The 21,328-nt window shown below is 45.8% G+C and overlaps 1 protein-coding gene across 4 annotated transcripts in view; it reads right to left on the bottom strand.

The window, feature by feature from the left end:
* Positions 1–18,923, bottom strand: part of LOC147033549 (uncharacterized) — a 43,844-nt gene extending 24,921 nt beyond the window's left edge. The window contains exons 1-2 of one of the 4 annotated variants that reach the window (XM_085856025.1): positions 18,887–18,923; positions 4,809–4,965 (exon numbers count right to left, since the gene is read on the bottom strand). In XM_085856025.1, coding sequence (XP_085712151.1) covers positions 4,809–4,965; positions 18,887–18,893 — 164 coding nt within the window. In that variant the 5' untranslated portion in view covers positions 18,894–18,923. Of the gene's footprint in view, positions 1–4,808; positions 4,966–15,991; positions 16,212–17,505; positions 17,983–18,886 lie in introns of those variants that run through there. The other 3 variants (XM_085856019.1, XM_085856010.1, XM_085856002.1) reach the window with 3 other exon arrangements.
* Positions 18,924–21,328: the final 2,405 nt, after the last annotated feature.

The raw sequence follows: 21,328 nt of genomic DNA, 5'->3' as shown, positions 1-21,328 counted from the left end.
TTTCAAACGGTGCTGCCAATAGTCAGCATGTGCTTTTCCGCATACCCACCCAGGCTGACGTCCATTCTTGCAGACCCTTTGACTCCGCACCCCATTCTTTTCTCGCACTCATATGTGACGTCTTCATACCCTTTGATTCTCTGCCAGTCTGTGAACCTGCTGCCCTCTTTCATTTGGTTTGCCCATGAGCCGAGATCTCTATGTATAAAAATTATTATTTTAATTGTTACTTTAAACCACAGAAGTTTGGAGAATACGGGTATCACAACCCTTATGTGTCATATCTAATCAAATGTCCGGACTCGTTCTCAAGATCGTCGAGGCTGATGATTCCATTCTTTGGCAGAGAACCGGGTAGTTTACCATTCCCTTTCACAGTGGTTTGTCCGGGCAGGAATTTTGGAATTCGGTCAGAGTGCCAGCACAAAATGGCCGACTGGTGTGAGAGACACTGTGGAATATTTAATGTCTACCAACAGATGCTTGGCAGGATGGTCCACCTGGAGCAACATTCCATTCTCAATGAATCAACGCCCCACCCGCAAAGCACCAGGGTGACAGTTTATTGTTGGATTGGGAATCTAACCCACATCATAGACAGCTCAAAAATGAGTACACTATCCCAGAGCTATCCTGCAAGTCCTAAGCAAATGCTAACATGATATTAAACGTATGTACGACATCTGTCAAGTCGGGTAGACGTTAACCTCCAACCAATGTTGTCCCTCAAGTGAATCGTTTCCAATTCCACAAACATCTGGGGCCTCTGTTCCAACCTGACAGATCTCTCAATCCAGGTCATTGCCGATAAACAGGACATCATCTGTTCAACAGAAACCTTCCTCTTTCAGGATGCCGCTGGCTCCTTAGTGTCTCTCCCTGGCGATTGTTTCCTCTGGTTTGATTGACCTGAACCCTGTCCTGGTGGCAGAGTTGCGCTGTACATCAAAAACTCCATTTCTCACTCTCCGTATACTACTCTTACACCTCCCAAACCCCAGGAGCACCTCTGGCTGGGACTTCCCCTCTGCTCCCACCTCATGTTGGTCTGTGTGTTGTGGCATCCTCCCAACAGTGACGACTCCATCTTCATCTCTCTCAGATGACATGGACCAACTTTTAGTCATTCATTCAAACTCTCTCTTCCTCATATGTGGTGATTTCAATTGTAAACATGCTAACTGGCTGAGTGTTGGTACTTTTCTCACTATCCGTGGCACTTCTGCAAAGGACTTCTGTGACTTCATGGGACTGACTCAATCAATGAATTTCACCACCCAGATTTCATCACCCAGTGATGACCAACCAACTCTCTCTGTACTCACCCTTCCCAGTCATAACCAACAGTTCCTGGAATCTGTGTCTTTTGCACCTGAGAAGATGGAAAGGGTTCTGGCAACTCTCGACTCTTGACTCTGCAACTAGACCAGACAGCATCAGCTCACGTGTCCGAGAAACCTTCTCTGCTGCTTTTACACCTCCTCTGTCTGCCCTTTCACTCTATCATTTACCTGAAGGCATCTTGCATCTGCTTGGAAATCAGTCAATCAGCATTGCATAAAAAAGGTGCAAAGCAGATCCCCTTAACTAAAGACCAATTAGTTTACTTCCAATCATCAACAAGGTTATGGAATCCATCATCGCAGTTCACAAAAAATAAATCCTTTTCTCCAACAGCCTCATCTCAGATCATCAATTCGGATTCAGACCTGGTCACTCGACCTTGGACATGCTGCTTCTACTCTCCCAACAATGGTAGAGGTACTCGATATCAGACATGAGATCAGGGCCGTCTCTCTGGACATATCTCAAGCTCTCAATACAGTCTGGCATCCTGCCTTGCTCTCCAAACTGTCAACCAATTAAATCCAAGGCCAACTCCACTCCTTGATTACTGACTTCCTCCACTCTCACAGCCAACATCTAGCTTTCGATGGAACCCTTTCAGCTCCTCTCCCTGTCGAGTCTGGATTACTCCAAGGCAGTTTTCTGGACACAGACCAATTCCTAATCTTCATCAATGATCTCACTGGATCTGGAAAATACTCCCTATCTCTTTGCTGATGACTCCACTCTCTGCCGTGACCTCCCTCATCCTTGTGACAGACAGGCAACAGCCTCTTCCTGCTCCACAGTCCTTGACAAAAATCACAAACTGGTCAAACACTTAGAATATGTCTTTCAATCCTGAGAAGTCAGTGTCTGTCTGCTGTCTGTCTGTCTGTCTGTCTCTCTCTCTGGACCACCTGGGAAATGCTCCCATATACTTTCTTAACAACCCTCTCAAAAAGATTCAGTCATTCAAACTCTTGGGTCTCACTCTGAGTCATGATCTCTCTTGGGCAAGCTACATTTCAAAGTTGGCCTCCAAAGCCAAACACCAAGGGGGCATCCTCCATCATGCAAAGTCCTTCCTTGGCACACCTGAGCACCTATCCACCTCCAAAGCTTTTATCCACAACTTGATGGCATACCGCTCTCCACTCTGGGCTGGCTCCCCTGTCTTACATCTTGCTCAGCTTGATGCCATGGAAACCAAGGCTTTCAAGATCATTGGAATCTCTTATGATGAAGCTGAGTCTCTGGGCTATCACGTTGCCATTGCTGACAGGTGGGTGGTCTCTCTGTCATCTTCATCCTCATTTTTGGTCTTGCACCCTCTGCCCTTTCCATGCTGTGTCCCCCCCCCCCACCCCCAAAGGTATGTGCAGGATGCACGCAGTCCACCAGCAACTGCCTCCGAGTGAAACTGCCGAAATCCAGAAACACTGCTCACCTGCACTCATTTATTCCTCCTTTTTCCCACCTGTGGAACCACCTTCCATCCTCTCTTCAATCTTATACTTCTCTCCAGGTCTTCAAGACAGCTTTTCTCCACCATTTCAAGTCATCCCCCATCCAAAACCATGATGTTTTCTCCACCTGTTAATCCACTCCCCACCCCTCTCAAAATTTAGGTATGTATCTGTCTTGTCCACCTCTTGCATTCTCCCCTGCCCTTCATCATTATCTGCATCGCTTGTTTGTTCATCTCCGTCTACTTTCTCCTACTGCCTCGTTGTTGGCGTTTCCCCTTTATGTTCCCTTTGTTATGTTGTGGCCTGATCTGGTCTGTGTCCGTGCTCTTCCACGAGCGTAGACCATGTATTAAAAATAAAATAAAAACATACGCATGGTACGTGGTTTAGTAGAAATATTGACTTGTCCACCAGACAACTGGTACACACTTTTGACCTGTCAGAACACAGACGTCAATTGTCCCGGACAACTGGACAACCGTTCATGTTGAGCCCGGCGCATATCCATGGTGAAGATGCTTGGAACATTTCTATGACAGAAGACATTTCGATCGCAGGGAGAACGATGGTTGAGGCCTAAGTCACATCTGCCACGGCGGCCGTGGGGTCTCCAAAATCTATGGCCACGAGCAATTATACGGCGGCCGCAGTATTTCCACGGTCACACGATGTAGCAGTCACATATGTTTTTATTTTTCGGGGAACCGCACGGCGTATTTATAAATTGTGGAGACCGAAAACGTGGGGTTGCCGTACGGTCTTTGATTTGATGTCGCACGGTGACCTTAAGGGGGTCCTGCGGCGGCCATAGAATTTTCAAGGCATACGCAAGGTAGCCTCAAGGTGCCCGCAAGGCGACCGCAGGGGGACCGCAGGGGGGCCCTAAGGCGAACGTGCGGCCAGACGGACGGTAACGAGTGGGTTCATTTTTATTTTTTTTTATTTTTTTTTACCAGTGCTTTTGTTTCGGCTTGTCGAATTGCTACGGCGAACGTAGAAATGAAAAAAGTTATAACTCCGCGTTATAATTCCACGGCGACCTTACGGCCTGTAAAATATAGCCATACGGCGTAGGGCCACCCTAAGGCCACCTCAGAAACTCTGCGGCCGCCGCACGTTTCTGTCAATTCAGAGAGCGTACGGCCGCCATATCCTCGCCATAGAGCAAATGTGACTTAGGCCTTAGGTCTTAAAAATTGTGGAGACCGAAAACGTGGGGTTGCCGTACGGTCTTTGATTTGATGTCGCACGGTGACCTTAAGGAGGCCCTGCGGCGGCCATATAATTTTCAAGGCATACGCAAGGTAGCCTCAAGGTGCCCGCAAGGTGACCGCAGGGGGACCGCAGGGGGGGCCCTAAGGCGAACGTGCGGCCAGACGGATGGTAACGAGTGGGTTCATTTTTTTTTTTATTTTTTACCAGTGCTTTTGTTTCGGCTTGTCGAATTGCTACGGCGAACGTAGAAATGAAAAAAGTTATAACTCCGCGTTATAATTCCACGGCGACCCCTATGGCCTGTAAAATATAGCCAAACGGCGTAGAGCCACCCTGAGGCCACTGCAGAAACTCTGCAGCCACCGCACGTTTCTGTCAATTCAGAGGGCGTACGGCCGCCGTATCCTCGCCGTAGAGCAAATGTGACTTAGGCCTGAGCAAGAATGACCTCTTTTAAGTTCTTTTCCAATCACGTCACTCACAAAAAGCTGGGCCCCAGGTTTAAATCCTCAACACGCCGTCCATTTGCCTATTGCCTTCCGTTGTCCTTGTCTATGTCGATATGTCCTGGTCTTGCATGTGATTTACAAACAAGTCCTTCAGAAGTGCCCAATGTCACTGGAAATAAATAAGTAATTAATCAAACAAGCAATTAATTAATTATTTAATTAACTAACACTCATCAACTTCCAATGAACCTGTTGTTATCTGTTCGGTAGTTTGAGATATGACTTTTAAAGTCACACGTTATCTCATGAGCAAAGCCAAACCAGTGAGTGCATCGGCGTGCCTTACAGATTGAGAGGATTCGTTGCTGTTGGAGAATCGGCCATGTTGGATGCGAGGCCTGCAGCCTCCGCTTCAGGTGTGGTGACTCGTTTGCGCTTTCCATTCGTCGTTTCGAGGAGAACCTCTCCATCCGACACGGCAGGGACACCCGGGATTGCACCATCTACAGAGAGAAGGTTCAGAGGAGTCTCGGGGTCAGGTTGTCAGAAACAGACATGTACAATTACAATGGCGTGTCGCTTTGGATCGTGCTGAGAGGGGAGTGGGTGCATGCAATACATTGAAGAAAATAAATCCTGTGGGTATTGCGGGTGTTCACAGGCGTTCGTTGTCAAGCAACACGTGAGGGAGTGCATGCCCAAGTGGTGCTTACGATGACCCGCGGTAATGAGTGCGACAGGAAAGGTACAAGTATTGAATCACACTCATTTGTACCAGTGAATCCTGACTCAGGACACATTTGCTTGTTATGCACACCAGAGCAAGGAATACAAGAAATGGAAGATCAGAGATTGGGAAGCTTGGGGAGGAGAGTGGGTTCGCAAGATAACCTCGAGCCGAGAGGTACGGGCACTCGCCTCCGAGCTGTCCAACATGGGTTTGAATCCTGACACAGGTATGAATCGTCATGCTGGTGTTTCACATGCAGGGTTATGCATCAATGTGTGCGAAATCCATTAGATCTACAAGAATTAGTTGGTGAATGTCAGACATTGTCGCCACATTGAACAAGGTACAAATTCCTGCTGCAAAGAAAATGATGATGGGGGAATGTTGGGTCCGGATGGGAGAATGTTGGGTCCAGATGGGGGAATGTTGGGTACGGATGGGGGAATGTTGGGTACGGATGGGGGAATGTTGGGTACGGATGGGGGAATGTTGGGTACGGATTGGTGAATGTTGGGTCCGGATGGGTAAATGTTGGGTCCGGATGGGTGAATGTTGGGTCCGGATGAGTAGATGTTGGGTCCGAATGGGTGAATGTTGGGTCCGGATGGGGGAATGTTGTGTACGGATGGATGAATGTTCTGTACAGATGGGTGAATGTTGGGTCCGGATGGGAAAATGTTGGGTCCGGATGGGAGAATGTTGGGTATGGATGGGGGAATGTTGGGTCCGGATGGGAGAATGTTGGGTCCGGATGGGAGAATGTTGGGTCCGGATGGGAGAATGTTGGGTCCGGATGGGAGAATGTTGGGTCCGGATGGGAGAATGTTAGGTACGGATGGGAGAATGTTGGGTACGGATGGGAGAATGTTGGGTCCGGATGGGTGAATGTTGGGTACGGATGGGTGAATGTTGGGTACGGATGGGTGATTGTTGTGTATGGATGGGTGAATGTTGTGTACGGATGGGTGAATGTTGTGTACGGATGGGTGAATGTTGTGTACGGATGGGTGAATGTTGTGTACGGATGGGTGAATGTTGTTTACGGATGGGTGAATGTTGTGTACAGATGGGTGAATGTTGTGTACGGATGAGTGATTGTTGGGTGCGCATGGCAGGAGGGGTGAATGTTGGATGCAGATTATTGTAAAATTGTAAAAAAATTATTGCAAAAAGTAACGAGGGCTTTCTATGTGAAACTCCAAATCCAACTTTACATCCCGACAGTCAATAAGGTGCATCAGGACATTAAATGTGTGGATATAGGAAGAACAGGTGAAAATAGTGAGAGTGGCCCAATTAGTTAAAATTAGGTCAATGGTCCATCTGGCCATAAATCAGTCAGTGTAGTCTAGTTTGCAAAAACGCTTCGAGAACATCCAAGGAGCACGTGAGAATGTATGAAAATAGGTTAAAGGTCATGTCAGGTCATAAATAGAAACCAATCATCTCGTTTGCAAATAGGTTTCCCCAAGACATCTGAGGGATATCTCCAGGTGATTCAATAAGAAAAAAGGACAAAAATAATTCATATAAATTCGATGTTGACTTAATTGTTGAAAATAGGTCAAAGGAATATAACTGTCAGGTCAGGCCAGATTAGATCTGTGACTTGCTACAGGTACCATGTAAACCTTTACTAACCTGTTCCATGGTCGGGTTGTCGGCGACTAAACCGTCTCCCCCACCAGGTTTTCTGGTGAGGAGGGTGTTTGGATATGGACACCCAGCAGGATTAAAAACAAAACCTGTCAAAGGGCGGAGGAGCTCCTTGTGAGCCAACGGCCATCCATATCTAGTGCCCAACTGTGTGTGCGGACGTCCTCCTGAGGTTGGGTTACTTCTTATTAGGAGGTTGGTGGCAGGATTTGCACTCCGGTCACCGTAACACACTTCATTCCACAAAACACAAAAACGCAAAGAAATCTGAAAACCCATTCCTTGGAGGTACCTCCTGTGCAGCTTCCCTTCGCAGGACAACTCACCGGATGACGGGATTGGACCAAAGCCTTCAGGACCCCCAATCTTTGATGATAGGAGGGAAACCACGGGGTAACATTCCAGGGTCAGATTGCAGGAGAGTGTGTCGGAGTGGTGCTGAGGTGTCGTCCACCAGACGGCGGTCTCCTTGGGTTAACCTTAGGTGGTCCCTTCAGGTGGGTGCCTGGAATGTCCTATCCCTAAGAGAGGATGATCACCTGTCTCTGTTATCATCCGAGCTCAAGCGTTTGGACATTGGTATTGCAGCTCTCTCTGAGGTTCAGAGACCGGATTGCGGCGAGATCATGGTCGGTGGTTACACCTACTATTCGTCTGGTTGCTCTGATTGTTACCATACCCAAGGAGTTGCTGTAGCTGTGTCCAATAGGCTGACTCCAATGATAATTGAGGGAACACCAGTCAACGAGTGTATCATGAGGCTAAGGATTCGTCACGACTGAGGTGTCATTTCCCTGATCTCTGTCTATGCTCCGACTGAGGCAAGTGATCTCACCGTGAAGGACACATTCGAAGCCACGCTCGAGTCTGGTTGATCAGTGCCCCAGACGAGATACACTTCTCATCTTGAGGGATTTCAATGCATCGACTGGAACTGATAGGGATGGTTATGAGATGTGTGTTGGTCCCCATGGGTCTGGAACTGTGAACCTGAATAGCACGAAGTTCCTTGACTTTGCAAGAAGTCATGGACTTAGGGTGGCCAGTTCATGGTTTCAGCGCCCATAGGCTCATCACTGGAATTGGAATCCGTGGTGGTGTGACAAAGGAGATTGACCATGTGCTCGTTGATGGTCACTGCAGGATGATCCAGAACTGCAGGGTCAACCGGAGTGCTCAGTTCCTCAATACTGACCACCAGCTTGTTGTAACAACTCTGAAGTTGCACCTTAAATCCAGGAGAATGGTACCATCCCAACCGAGGCTGGATGTTGGCAAGCTCAAGGATGAGAGGGTAGCTGAGGAGTTTGCGAACAAGCTGAGTGGAGATTTGGGGGGTCTGGGTGCTTTGGAAGGTCCTGAAGAGTTGTGGATGCCTTCAAGACCACCGTCCTTGATGTTACCGGTGGATGTCTTGGAACTCACCGCAGGGCAAAGAAGAATTTTGTCTCTCAAGGGACACTGGATACAATTGTCCAGAGTCGCAGGGCCAGGCTGAATGGCAGAGCTGAGCTGTTCAGGGAGCTGAGGCGTAAAACTGTACGTGTGTTAAGGGTGGACAAGGAGGCCTATCTGCGAGGAATCTGTGAGGGGATAGAGCATCACTTGTGGACAGGTGATTCTCATCCCGCTTACAGGGGAATTTGCGCATTGCGTTCATCCAAGCCCATCCCTCGGTGTACTGCAGTTAGAGCAGAGAGTGGTAGGCTCTTGACAGAGGAGTCTGAAGTGAAGGCCCGCTGGGCCAGTTACTTTGAGCGGTTATACCAGGCTGATCCACCAGCTGTCGAGTTGGATGTCAGGAGTGTTACAATCCCTGTTGCTGACCCTCCAATCAACTGTGGTCCACCTTTGCTTATGGAAACACGGGCTGCAGTGAACCGGTTGAAATGGGGGTAAAGCTCCAGGGATCTGTGGCATCCATGTTGAACTTCTCAATGCTGGTGGAAATGCTGCACTCGTGTCATTGCATGCAGTTCTGTGCTCTGCCTGGAACACAGGCATATCCCAACTGATTGGAAGAGGGGCCTTGTTGTCCCTCTCTGGAAAGGGAAGGGTGATCTCCAAGACTGCAACTACTACCGAGGGGTGACGCTGCTCTCAGTGCCCGGCAAATTCTTTGCTCGGATAGTTCTTGATAAGGTTTGTCACCATCTGCTTGAGCACCAGCGTCTAGAGCAGTCAGACTTTACACCAAAGAGGTCAACGATTGACCGTATCCTTGCTCTTCGGGTCCTCACCAAACTCAGGCGAGAGTTTCGGCAGGGGCTGCATGCAGCCTATGTTGATCTCTGTAAAGCGTTCGATTCAGTGAATCGGGATTCCCTCTGGGGGATTCTAGGTCTTCGTGAGGTGTCACAAAAACTGATCGATCTGATGTCTGAACTCTACTCTGGTACTGAGAGTGCTGTGAGATGTGGTGGTACCATCTCTGACTTATTTGCAGTTGTTACTGGAGTTCGTCAGGGGTGTGTACTGGCCCCCACACTTTTCAGCACTTGTATGGACTGGATTCTGGAGAGGATGTCGGTGAGATCAAGCTGCGGTGCATCGTTTGGGAATGTCAAGATCTCTGACCTCGATTTCGCAGATGATGCAGTCATCTTTGCGGAGACTTTAGATATCCTTTTGGGGGCCCTCGAGGTGCTGAATGAGGAGTCGGAGCCGCTGGGATTACGGGTTTCTTGGGTCAAAACTAAGATCCAGGCTTTCGGTGACATCTTGGATGCCACTGTCCTGTCTGTGCCTGTTTGTGGTGAGGATGTTGAGGTCATGGAGAGATTCACTTACCTTGGCAGTGATATTCATGTCTCTGCTTGCTGTAAGTCAGAGGTCAACAGATGTCTGGGTCGGCCCTGGTAATTCATGGATTCACTGGATAATGGGGTGTGGCACTGCCGGTACCTGTGCGGGAGGACGAAAGTCTGAGTCTTCAGGTCCTTGTTGCTTCCAGTCTTGCTCTATGGATGTGAGACTTGGACTCTGACCAAGGATCTGAGACGGAGACTTAATTCCTTTGGTACCAGGTCTCTTCGGAGAATCCTTGATTATCACTGGTCCGACTTTGTGTCCAATGAGCGGTTGCTGAGAGAGACTCAAATGAGATTTGTTACCTGCATAGTCCGTGAGTGTCAGTTGCGGCTGTATAGACATGTGGCTCGTTTTCCTGACGCTGATCCTGCTCATCAGATTCTCTCAGCGAGGGAGTCTCGTGAGTGGAGGAGGCCAATGGGCCGACCACGTGCCTCATGGTTGCAGCAGGCTAATCGGCATCTCAAGGAGATTGGGATGGGCCAGGCATCTGCCTAGGGGATGGCCAGATGGAGGCCCTGGAGTACTGGCGGAAAGTGGATGCAGTGACATGCTGCTCTGGCGCATGCTCCCATACCTGACCTGACCTGAATATCGGACTTGAAATGACTTTTTATCGACCCTCGAGCTCTTCCACGAGTTGAATCTCTGTTTCTTACGTTCAAAGCCTGCACTCCAGACCACGTTTGCGTCCTCTACCAACCCAGGTTTCTTGTTCTTTGTTGTTTTTGATGCTAGGTTTCTTGAATCCAGGTAAAAAAGCAAGCAAGTTTTTCTTTTGTACCTGGATTCAAGAAACCTCGCATCAAAAACAACAAAGAACAAGAAATGATTGGTCGATGTATTGTACCATACGACCCGGACCTCTCTGAAAGAATTGCCAAAGTGATACGAGCGGCCACAGATCGGAGTGGCCTACAAACCACTACACACTATCTGCAGCGCCATCACCAAACTAAAAGATCATATTCCAACTGGTGACAAGATAATTAGATCTACTCTGCTATTTTAACAAGTAAATAAGTAAGATCAGATGCGGTCTCAGGTGACATTTCACACGCTTCCCAGGGAGTTTCCTCAGGGACCCAAGCCAAGGGACCAAGCAAATTTTCCAATGGACCCAAGCCTCAGCACATGTCTGCTTTTATTCCCAAAGAATCAATTTGTTTCTGGCCAAGTGCCGGTGCGAGAGGTTAATTTGCGAGTGTTTATATTTTACCGAACCTAAAGGAACAAACGCCAAACACATCATCGATGTTCTGCTCTGCTCTTTTTATTATTCACTCGTGATCTGGTATTGCATGTATGGAAGCGACTTAATGTGTGTGTTCGCTGTTGTTTTTGTGTTTCCAGGGCATGAACATGGCTGGGTCCGTGTCCGGGTTGCACATGGTGATATGTGGGGGATGCTTGATTGGCGGAGGTTTTGTTGGGTGTTGTCCATGTGTGTGAGGGGTGTTGCAGATCGAGCATTTTTGATTTTTTTGCGTAACTTATCTCGCTGTTTGCACCGTCCCATTCTTGCCATTTGTATCAGATGTGTGCATTGTGTGAGTATTGGGTATATCTACAGTCTCCTCAAATGGACCACCCTTTCGGCTCTTGATGTGCCACACCTCTAGTATCAATCTGTGTCGTTCGTTGGACGTCATGTATGGGACACGGGTACCATCAAATTTGTGGCCATATTGAAGGCAATGATGTGCTATGGTTGACTGTGAAACCTTTCCAAGCCTAATTGCTCCATCATGTTCATCTATCCTTTGTTTCAAACTCCTCCCAGTTTCACCAATGTAGAATTGGTCACAGTCTCTGCACAGTGAACGGTAAACGACTTCAGATTTATCACCAGCTGATATGCTGTCCTTTAGTTTTGAAATGATATTACGAATCGTGCGTAGATGCTTGTGAGCTTCACCAATCCGTGCACCGTATACCATCTTGCCAATCCTTTCGGAAAGTCCCAGGCAGGATAGAATCTAAATGTGTCTTCGGATTTGAGTATCCGAGCATGTGGACTCATTAAATGTCGAAATCTGGAGTGAAATCTGGAAATTTAAAGAAATTTACGATTCTTATAATTAAGCGTAATTACGTATTCACTTTAGAACAAGCAAGACTGTTATCTCTTCTTCTCCAGAAAATGTGAAATTGTCAAAGCATTAAACTTTACTTTTTCTACTGTTCAGTGAATAATATTGAGCGAAGAAAAGATTAAGGAAGGTTCTGATAGTGTAACTTCATTGAGTGCGACAAAAGTAATGAACCAACAGGATCGCCGCGAAGGCTGGGTTCTCTGTTGGGGACATCTCTGGAGTTAGGAAGACAAAATGAATTTAATGAAACATCTAATTAAAAGAACAATTAACATAACAGGAGGATTAAATTGAGTAAATGGGACAAGTAAACTACAAGGTCAAGAGATAATTGGAAAAACATCGTACAGTCAGTCCTCACTTAACGTTGTAGTGACGTTCTTGAAAACGACTTCAAGCAAATCCAATTTCCACATCATAATTAATGTAAATAGGGGGTGGGGGGGGGGGGAGAGAATATGTTCCAGGGAAAAATTTTGTCAGACAAAAGACATTATTTACATATCGAGTCCAAGTTTTAAATAATTTAAAACAAACAATTGAATATCATCATCTCGAGTTGATTTTTTTCTCATCATCTCCAGTTGTTACAGATCTTCATTAGTTAGCTCTTCTCCGCGTGATTGAGGAAGTCGTGTAATGTGGACTTCTTCCATCTCATCAAAACCCGCTTTATTGGCCAAGACGAGGATAACTTTCTTGATTGCGGAGACGACATCTTTAAATCCTTTCAAGTCATTGACATATTCAGGAAACAACTTCCTCCACACAACATTCATGCACAGCTGAGTAACTTCAGCCCAGGACCCACCGATGTTATCGATGCACAGCTGGAAGTCCTCTGTTGTACGTACTCTGGGTGGGCTTATACACCGGTAATTATGGTATGGTTTATACTGTAGCTTTAATAAAGAGGAAAACCATTAGTTTGGCTCTAAATTGGAGGTAAAACGGCTTTAAACAACTTTAAACAAAACAATGTTAACTGGGATGATAAGTGAGGATTTACTGATAACTAGTGCGTGCCCGTAAAAAAAAAAAAAAACTTTCAAATCGCGAGCAAGAAACAACAAACACACAGGCCGTTCCTTCGCTCTCACGTGCCCGTACGTGCGTGGCCCGGAAGTTCGCATATCGCAGTTACGATTATTCGCAATTTAGTTTTCATGGCCAATTATTCAATTGGCGCCAGCGTATTTTGTCTTTTCGCAATGTCGTCGCAAGGAAAAACACCAAGAGAAGAGAAGAGAAAAAAAAAAAAACGTACGTGCAAAAAAATTAAAGAAATTTACTTCCAGCTCACTCTGATGTTACCGAAATGTATGCACCGTCTCAAATGAAAACGATGATAACTTGGAGCATTGTGTTTATCTATAAATGCGCATAAGAAATCGAGAAATTATTGGAATACACGAAGTCATCACTCTAAGGAAGCCCGTACGTTGTAACCGTAATGGGGAACGCCCACGCAGCAACGTGTCCTGTCATTGTTTGGTAAATAAATGGCCATGACTTGGGAAGCACTTGTCCGATTAATATCAAACCTTGAAAAGGCACATACTCAGGGCCCCAGCAATATATATGGCAAGTTTCAATTAGATCGGACCAGTTGTTGTCGATAAACAGCGGACACAGACACACAGACTGCTGGAATTATAGATAGATAATATTGTTATGGTTTTGGAAAACATGTAGGTGACCCGAGGATCAGTTATTTCACGAGTCGATGTGGAGATAGTCCTTGGACCCTTGTCAAAGTGCTGTTCGGGGTGGGCATGCGTTAGCTCGGCTGTATTTTTCCCATGTAATGTCTCCCTCCTCCTCCTCTGTTACTTACAAAATTTATTCCTTCACACCATCGTTCTGTTCAACCCCTTTGTTACTCTCAATCTTTCTTCCTTCACCCCCATCCATCTGTTCAAACCCTCTGCTACATTCAATCTGCTCTCCTTTACCCCATCAGCCCGTTTCAATGGTCCACGAGTTACATCCCCTTCGCCAAATATCATTTTGACAAACCCTCCTTCACCCCATCGGTCCTACCTTCAATCCCGCGGCTGTTCCGTTGTCCCTCGATCTGGCGGAGTCCCTCTCCGTTTTCCCTCCAATCGTGCATTGATTAATTGGGCATGTTTGATCCGTCTGTGGTCGTTAATTCATCGGGCCGATTGCATTACCCTCACTGCATGGGACTGTGCCCATTCTCACATGTATGTTCATGATGCTTGGTGTTCGTCGTGGCCTGCAAGGGGTGGTGCTTCTCACAGGTGTTGTACAGTGTGGAACTGTACGAGTGGGTGCTTGCATGTGGTGGAGGGGGCGACGGCTTCCGTCACGGCCTTGGGGGCATGGTTGGAGGGGTGGGGGCTGTGTTCAAAGTTCCCTCAGAACGGTGTGGCGTTTTTTCCACTCTCTCCTTCTCCCCTCTGCCTCTCTCACCCCTATTCCACCCTCTCTCACCCCTTTCTCACCCCTCTCCCTCTCCACCTCTCCTCCATCCTCTCTCTCATACCTATCTTCCTCCCTTCCATCCCTCCTCACTCCATCCTATCACCCTCTTCTATCCTTCCCCTCCCTCCTCTCCTCTTTCTTCTCCCCCTCAGCAAAGCGACGTGTTGTATCTGATTGTAAATAAATAAAAGAAACACAACATAGGCGACATATTAAGCAAGAAAACAAAAAGGTCGGAATTTACACAAAAGACCTGACAGCCCTCAGCCATGGCAGCAGACTGGCAGATGGTCGGAAGAGCATGACCACAATTAGGAGTCCATCAAGAGGACCACGAGGACGTTCAGCATGCTATGAACCAGAACACTTCCAGAGCACCAAGAAGCGGCAGAAGTCACAAGAGCTCTTGCAAGCACAATGCAACCAGATGAGTGCACAGCAGGACTCCACAACACCGACTTCACAGGACCGACTTCCCCGTGTGCGATGCGAGCACTCTACACTTGCTTTGCCACTTCCCCTCATAGCCGCGATGTGATTACTTGCTGCTACCACACTCTACTCTGTGCCCTGGGGATGACGCAGGGGTCAGATCGGCCATCTTGTCTTTGCGGCACCATACATGTGCTGTGATTTTCTTGTTTTGGTGTGTGGAAAGAGGCAAGTAAATCCTTCCCAAGTGGCACAGGTTTGATGACATGTTCTTCCCCCTTCCCCCCCCCCCCCAATTTTTATCTTTTTTGGCGGAGGCGGCCCAGGCCCCTGTGGCTCAGGAACCACCAATGGGCAGCGTATCGTTGGCCAGTGGGCATTAAGAGTCCCAGGACATGACGTAGTACAGAACACCTGACAGGCCAGCCTTGCCCATGTTCTGCCGTACTGGTGCCTCCGAGGGAAAGGCCATAAGTCTGCACCTCTCCATCATCTCATTCTCCCCACTTTGTGCCGTGTTTTCTGTACAAGTCTGCATGTGTTTCAGATTTAGATTTTAGGTTATAGGCATGCAGGCCGTATCTGTCGAGTGTAAGCGGTCCATCGGGTTCGTCTCTGTCTCTTCCTCTCTTGATTTCTTGCGTCCCTCTCTCTTCCGATTAAACTCACAATACATTTTACCCATGCTGCTGTCATTTGCGGGACACGGCTGCACCTTGAGCGTCATCAAACTATTGTCTAGAAATACAAGCGCGACAAAGTATTGATGCGCAAACTAAATTTGATGATTATAATTACTCCTGCGCTCGTGGCAGCGCCAACGTTGGCGGCGCTCCTCATTCAAGGCTCATCCGATGAATTTTATCTCTGGCTCCCCTTAGGGAACACCGTGCCCATGACAAAATATACTGCAGGTAAAACGCAATTCTTGTTCGGGCTTCCCATTTCTGAACACACATATACTTGTAAAGTAAGGTAAGTAACAAAACAACGAGAGCATTACTTGGACTATTGTCGGCATCTCATTCCGCGAACATTTTGAACACCCCTCGTCCCTTGTTATAAAGTTCCAGGCCGAGTAATTTCCAAATCGTGATTAAAAAAACATAAAACAACAAAAACATTACAAATCGCAAGCTTAAAAAAGTTAATCCTACAAGGTTTACCACAAAAACCTGTGTAATGTGGCCACGTGCTTCACTCGTCTAATACAAGCAGCTTTCGACAGGCGTTTGCCTGCAATTGAGGTTATTCACATATCACAGTTTCGCAATGTCTGCAAAATTGGCCACATAAGAGAGGTGACAGCAAAACCAATGGCCACATAAGAGAGGTGACAGCAAAACCACTGACCGTATGATACAAAATTTCGTTCCATTCCTTTATGCACAGACGTCCCGTGCAATGTTTTTAAAATCATGCGGCTCAAGCATGCTTTGGCAGATGGCTTCATTCCTTTGCGAGCCATAGATCTACATATTACGTCTGCAAAGGGTTAGATGGAATGGATGGGGGATTGAGAAGGGGGAAGGGGAGAGAAAAAGGGAATGAGATGTGGAGGAGGAAGGAAAAGGTAAATGCCGGGTAAACGTGGGGGGAAGCAGCAGGGGTCAAAACCCATCCTTTTTGCACTCATAATAAATAATACAAACAGGACACATTTTGACCCCTCGACATTCCCACATTCGACCCTGCAACATAGCCTCTTACTGACAACCCCACCTTCAGGACAATTTGACAGATCTACGATGTGCAGCGATGGCCGAATGGAATTTGAGAGGTGCCGAACTTTTTCTCCTTCCCACATTTTCACATCCAAGGCTAGATAATCTCCTCCACCTTGGAATGCTTCCAAAGAAGCGAAAACTTTTTGCGCCGACACTCCATTCCAGGCACGACCCAAATCCACGGAGCACTAGACCGAGGCAGACAGCTGGGCACCAGATGGGCAGCCTGCCCCCAAAACAAACCGCCAGGCACAGTCTGCACGATTCAAGCCCGGGTGTTACGGCTCCGTGAGCCAATGACTGGTGGCCCGGTGTTCCGATGGTTGTGAAGCGAAGCACTGATGGACAGGCATGCCGAGACAATGTAAAAGGTCAAGGCTTGACCCCCACAGCATGCACTTGCTGCTGTGGAAAGCAAATACTTGGCACAGATGTCCCGTGACCCTGGCAGGGCTCATGGAAGGTGAAACCATTTCTAAAGGGGTCCGGGTCAATTTCCTCTCCATTTTAAAAGTAAACTTCGGTGCCCATTTTAAAAGTTGTGCAGAATGGCTTCCAACGTGCACATTCGGACGGAATTTATTTTATTCTATTTCAATACAGGTGTGGAGACTCAAGGAAGAACGTACAACAAGGGTGGGAAAAGGGTCAACAGACACAAAGAAGGGTAAAGGGAGAGACAGGAGATGAGCTCTAAATTAATAGAGGTTCAGGGGTGAAGGAGGGGGCAGTGTTCTCAACGGGTATCGTAAAGTTCAGAAGTCGAAATAATTAACAAGACAAGTAATTAGGATCTTCCACATTCGTCCATTACCTGGTGGATAACATCACAGGAATGATATAATTGCGACTCGAAAGATCAACGATAGGGTTTCAGCCACAGAGGTCAAATTAGTAATACGTGACCACGTCTTTCAAAGTCTTTTCCAGCAGATCTTGCTCGATGGTTCTTTTTCTGCCAAGATGGGAGGTTCATGTCTTTTAACAGAACTATGTGACATTAGAATTGCAGAAATCAAACTGAGCAAGTGCATGCACCAATTAAGCAGATCCTCCTGTCTGTCCACGAGCGATGTGCGAACGGTATTGGAGCAACACCCACGCCACGCCCTCCAATCTAAGAACACCTAGGTTTCATACCTTTCATCTCCTTGTTCATGTCACCCCAGACGACAAACTCCTCCTGGGCAGATTCTCCCGCCGACGGCTACAGAGATCACTCAACAAGACAAACTTGGTGATTCTTTGGAGGCCGAGGAAACGCGAGAGGTTGAGGACAGTAGGATGTTGCGAGGAGGAAGAGGCAGACGAATTAGACAACCAGGTGTGAGAATACTGGAGTTGATGAGAAGTTCCAAGAGAAAGGGAATCAATAAGTGGTGAAAAGGAAGAGCGAATTAGAGTAGCGAGATGAAACACCGAAGTTGGGAACCTCCAGGCATTGGAAGCCCAGCCAATGAGGCGTCCAACGTGGGGCTCGAGAGTAGGTGATGGGTCAGGATGGAAACAAAGACCTCGAGCGGAGGACTCCTTGTAGTCCCAGCAGCGAACTCGAGATAAAGGTCCAGACGCAAAGCATTCAGTGCTCCAAGACTCATTCGTCCTCTACCCCAACGTGATTGGATGGCGCTGGGAGACGGAGGGCGGGGAGAAGTGGAGGGTGGAGTCTGGAGCGGCCAGAGGCTGCAGGGTTAAGAGAGGAGGTGCGGCAGCGGCACGGGGGCGATGGGTGCTGCTGATACGGATAGGGTGGGCGGATAGGGAGGGTGCAGTGTTGGCTGGAGCGCAGGCTGCACTGAAGCTAATGTTTTGGAGAAGAAAAAAAAAAAGGAAAGAATGTAAAAGCAGAACGAGCGAGAAAGAACGAAAGAGGAAGAATTTTGAAAACTCTCCCACGTTACTTTAGCAACGGGCTAATTTATACAATGTTCAGTTTGCTCACAAGATTATGAATTCCACGAGTCGAGGCTCATTTAAATAGGTGGAACTGCAGACAAATAAAGGCACAAACTCCCCGAAGGTAAAACGTGGCAGATACATATTGAAAGTTTCGAAGTTTGAGAAAGTTTAAAAGTAAATGAGAAGAAAGAGTGTGCATGATTGCAGAATGGAAGGGGGGAGCTGGGGGGAGAGGAGGTGGAAGAGGTGGAGGAGGAGGAGGAGGAGGAGGAGTTTTGAAAGGATAAGAGGAATGAGAGAAGGGAAACAAATCACGCGTATTGCGGATCCTTAGGGAAGGGTGAGGGGTTTACAAATACCCCCAATAAATTTGCGTACGTAATAAATAAATGCCCCCCTTTCACGTGCACCTACAACGCACTTTCACCACGATGTGAAAGTGGCTTCTTTGGCATTCCCACATAAATTACTGCTCTACGAACCTTTCAATCCCTTGCTATGGTTCTTAGATCGGTTGTTGACTCGTGGTCATAAGTTGGGGCACGCAGAATGAATAACAAGGTGATTCATTCGCTGGAAATCCCGCACATTCTGCTCACATCAACGACACGCCCCCTCTCACCATCCATGGCCTTTTGGCACGGTGGGCCAAGCTCCCCCTCCTCAGTCTCCCACCGACCCACCCCGTCCTCCTTCCTCCCCGCAAGCCCAGGCAGCTCGCCTGAACGGTTTTCGAGAAACCTGAAAACCAACAAGTCTCATCAACTCATTATCCCCACGAGTTTAAAACAAACAAACAACAAAAACAGGGACATTGTAGTCGGGAGCATCCGTCCACCTCTGTCAGTCCATGCAGATATTAGTCCTCCAAAAACGTCATGATGTCAAACATAACAAAAATGCAATTACGGGCACATTTATAGCATTTTTTTTTAATGAAACTTTGTTTGTACAATCAACGTTGGGGGACGCATGAAATGTGTACCAATTTTTTTGGACATTACCCCTGGTTCATGCCCCAGGGGGGTGGGGAATTGGTGTTCAGAGGTCAAAATGGAACTTTTTTTAAACTTTAAATTTGATATTGGGTCATTACTGGTGGAGCTTTTTGCCAGCTTTCAACTTCGTTTTTTGGGAGGAAAGTTTGGAGATTTCCGATGGCGTGCCATCGACTTCGCTCGAGCTCGGATTTTTTAAAACTCATAACTCATTCGGATTGTTTTCAACTCATTCGGATTGTTTTAAAATCATTCGGATTGTTTTGAAGTCATTCGGATTGTATTAAAGTCATTTGGATTATTTTTAACTCATTGACTCATTCCGATTGTTTTAAACTCGATTCATTCAGATTGATTTTAACTTATTCGGATTGTTTTAAACTCATTCGGATTGTTTTAAAGTCACTCGGATTGTATAAAACTCATTAACTCATTCAGATCGTTTTAAAGTCATTTGGATTATTTTTAACTCATTGACTCATTCTGATTGTTTTAAACTCGATTCATTCAGATTGATTTTAACTCAACTCATTCAGATTGATTTAAACCCATCAACTCATTCGGATTGTTTTAAACTCATGAACTAATTTGGATTGTTTTAAACTCGATTCATTCAGATTGATTTAAACTGATTCGGATTGTTATAAACTCATTCTGATTGTTTTGAAGTCATTCGGATTGTAAAAAACTCATCAACTCATTCAGATTGTTTTAAAGTCATTTGGATTATTTTTTAACTCATTGACTCATTCCAATTGTTTTAAACTCGATTCATTCAGATTGATTTTAACTCCTCAACTCATTCAGATTGATTTAAACCCATCAACTCATTCGGATCGTTTTAAACTCATGAACTAATTCGGATTGTTTTAAACTCGATTCATTCAGATTGATTTAAACTTATTCGGTTTGTTGTAAACTTATTCGGATTGTTATAAACTTATTCGGATTGTTTTAAACTCATCAACTCATTTGGATTCTTTTCAACTCAGATTCATTCAGATTGTATTAAACTCATTTATTCATTCAGACTGTTTTAACTCATTTGTGTTGTGTTAAACTCATCAATTCATTCAGATTGGTTTAAACTTATAACTCATTCGGATTGTTTTAAACTCATAACTCATTCGAATTGTTATAAACTCAACAATGCATTCGGATTGTTATAAACTCACCAATTCATTCGGATTGTTATAAACTCACCAATTCATTCGGATTGTTATAAACTCACCAATTCATTCGGATTGTTATAAACTCACCAATTCATTCGGATTGTTATAAACTCACCAATTCATTCGGATTGTTATAAACTCACCAATTCATTCGGATTGTTATAAACTCACCAATTCATTCGGATTGTTATAAACTCACCAATTCATTCGGATTGATATAAACTCACCAATTCATTCGGATTGTTATAAACTCACCAATTCATTCGGATTGTTATAAACTCACCAATTCATTCGGATTGTTATAAACTCAACAATACATTCAGATTGTTATAAACTCACAAACTCACCAATTCATTCGGATTGTTATAAACTCACCAATTCATTCAGATTGTCATAAACTCACAAACTCACCAATTCATTCGGATTGTTATAAACTCACCAATTCATTCAGATTGTTATAAACTCACAAACTCACCAATTCATTCGGATTGTTATAAACTCACCAATTCATTCAGATTGTTATAAACTCACCAATTCATTCAGATTGTTATAAACTCACAAACTCACCAATTCATTTGGATTGTTATAAACACCAATTCATTCGGATTGTTATAAACTCAACAATTCATTCGGATTATTATAAACTCAACAATTCATTCAGATCGTTATAAACTCAACAATTCATTCGGATTGTTTTGAACTCACCAATTCATTCGGATTGTTAAAAACTCACCAATTCATTCGGATTGTTATAAACTCACCAATTCATTCGGATTGTTATAAACTCACCAATTCATTCGGATTGTTATAAACTCACCAATTCATTCGGATTGTTATAAACTCACCAATTCATTCGGATTGTTATAAACTCACCAATTCATTTGGATTGTTATA

This window comes from Eptatretus burgeri, chromosome 2, assembly GCF_056783735.1.
Source record: "Eptatretus burgeri isolate ZD-2024b chromosome 2, Ebu_testis_v1, whole genome shotgun sequence".
Lineage (NCBI taxonomy): Eukaryota > Metazoa > Chordata > Myxini > Myxiniformes > Myxinidae > Eptatretus > Eptatretus burgeri.
Note: the sequence above shows the minus strand (reverse complement) of the source record. Positions and strands in the feature narration are given on the sequence as shown.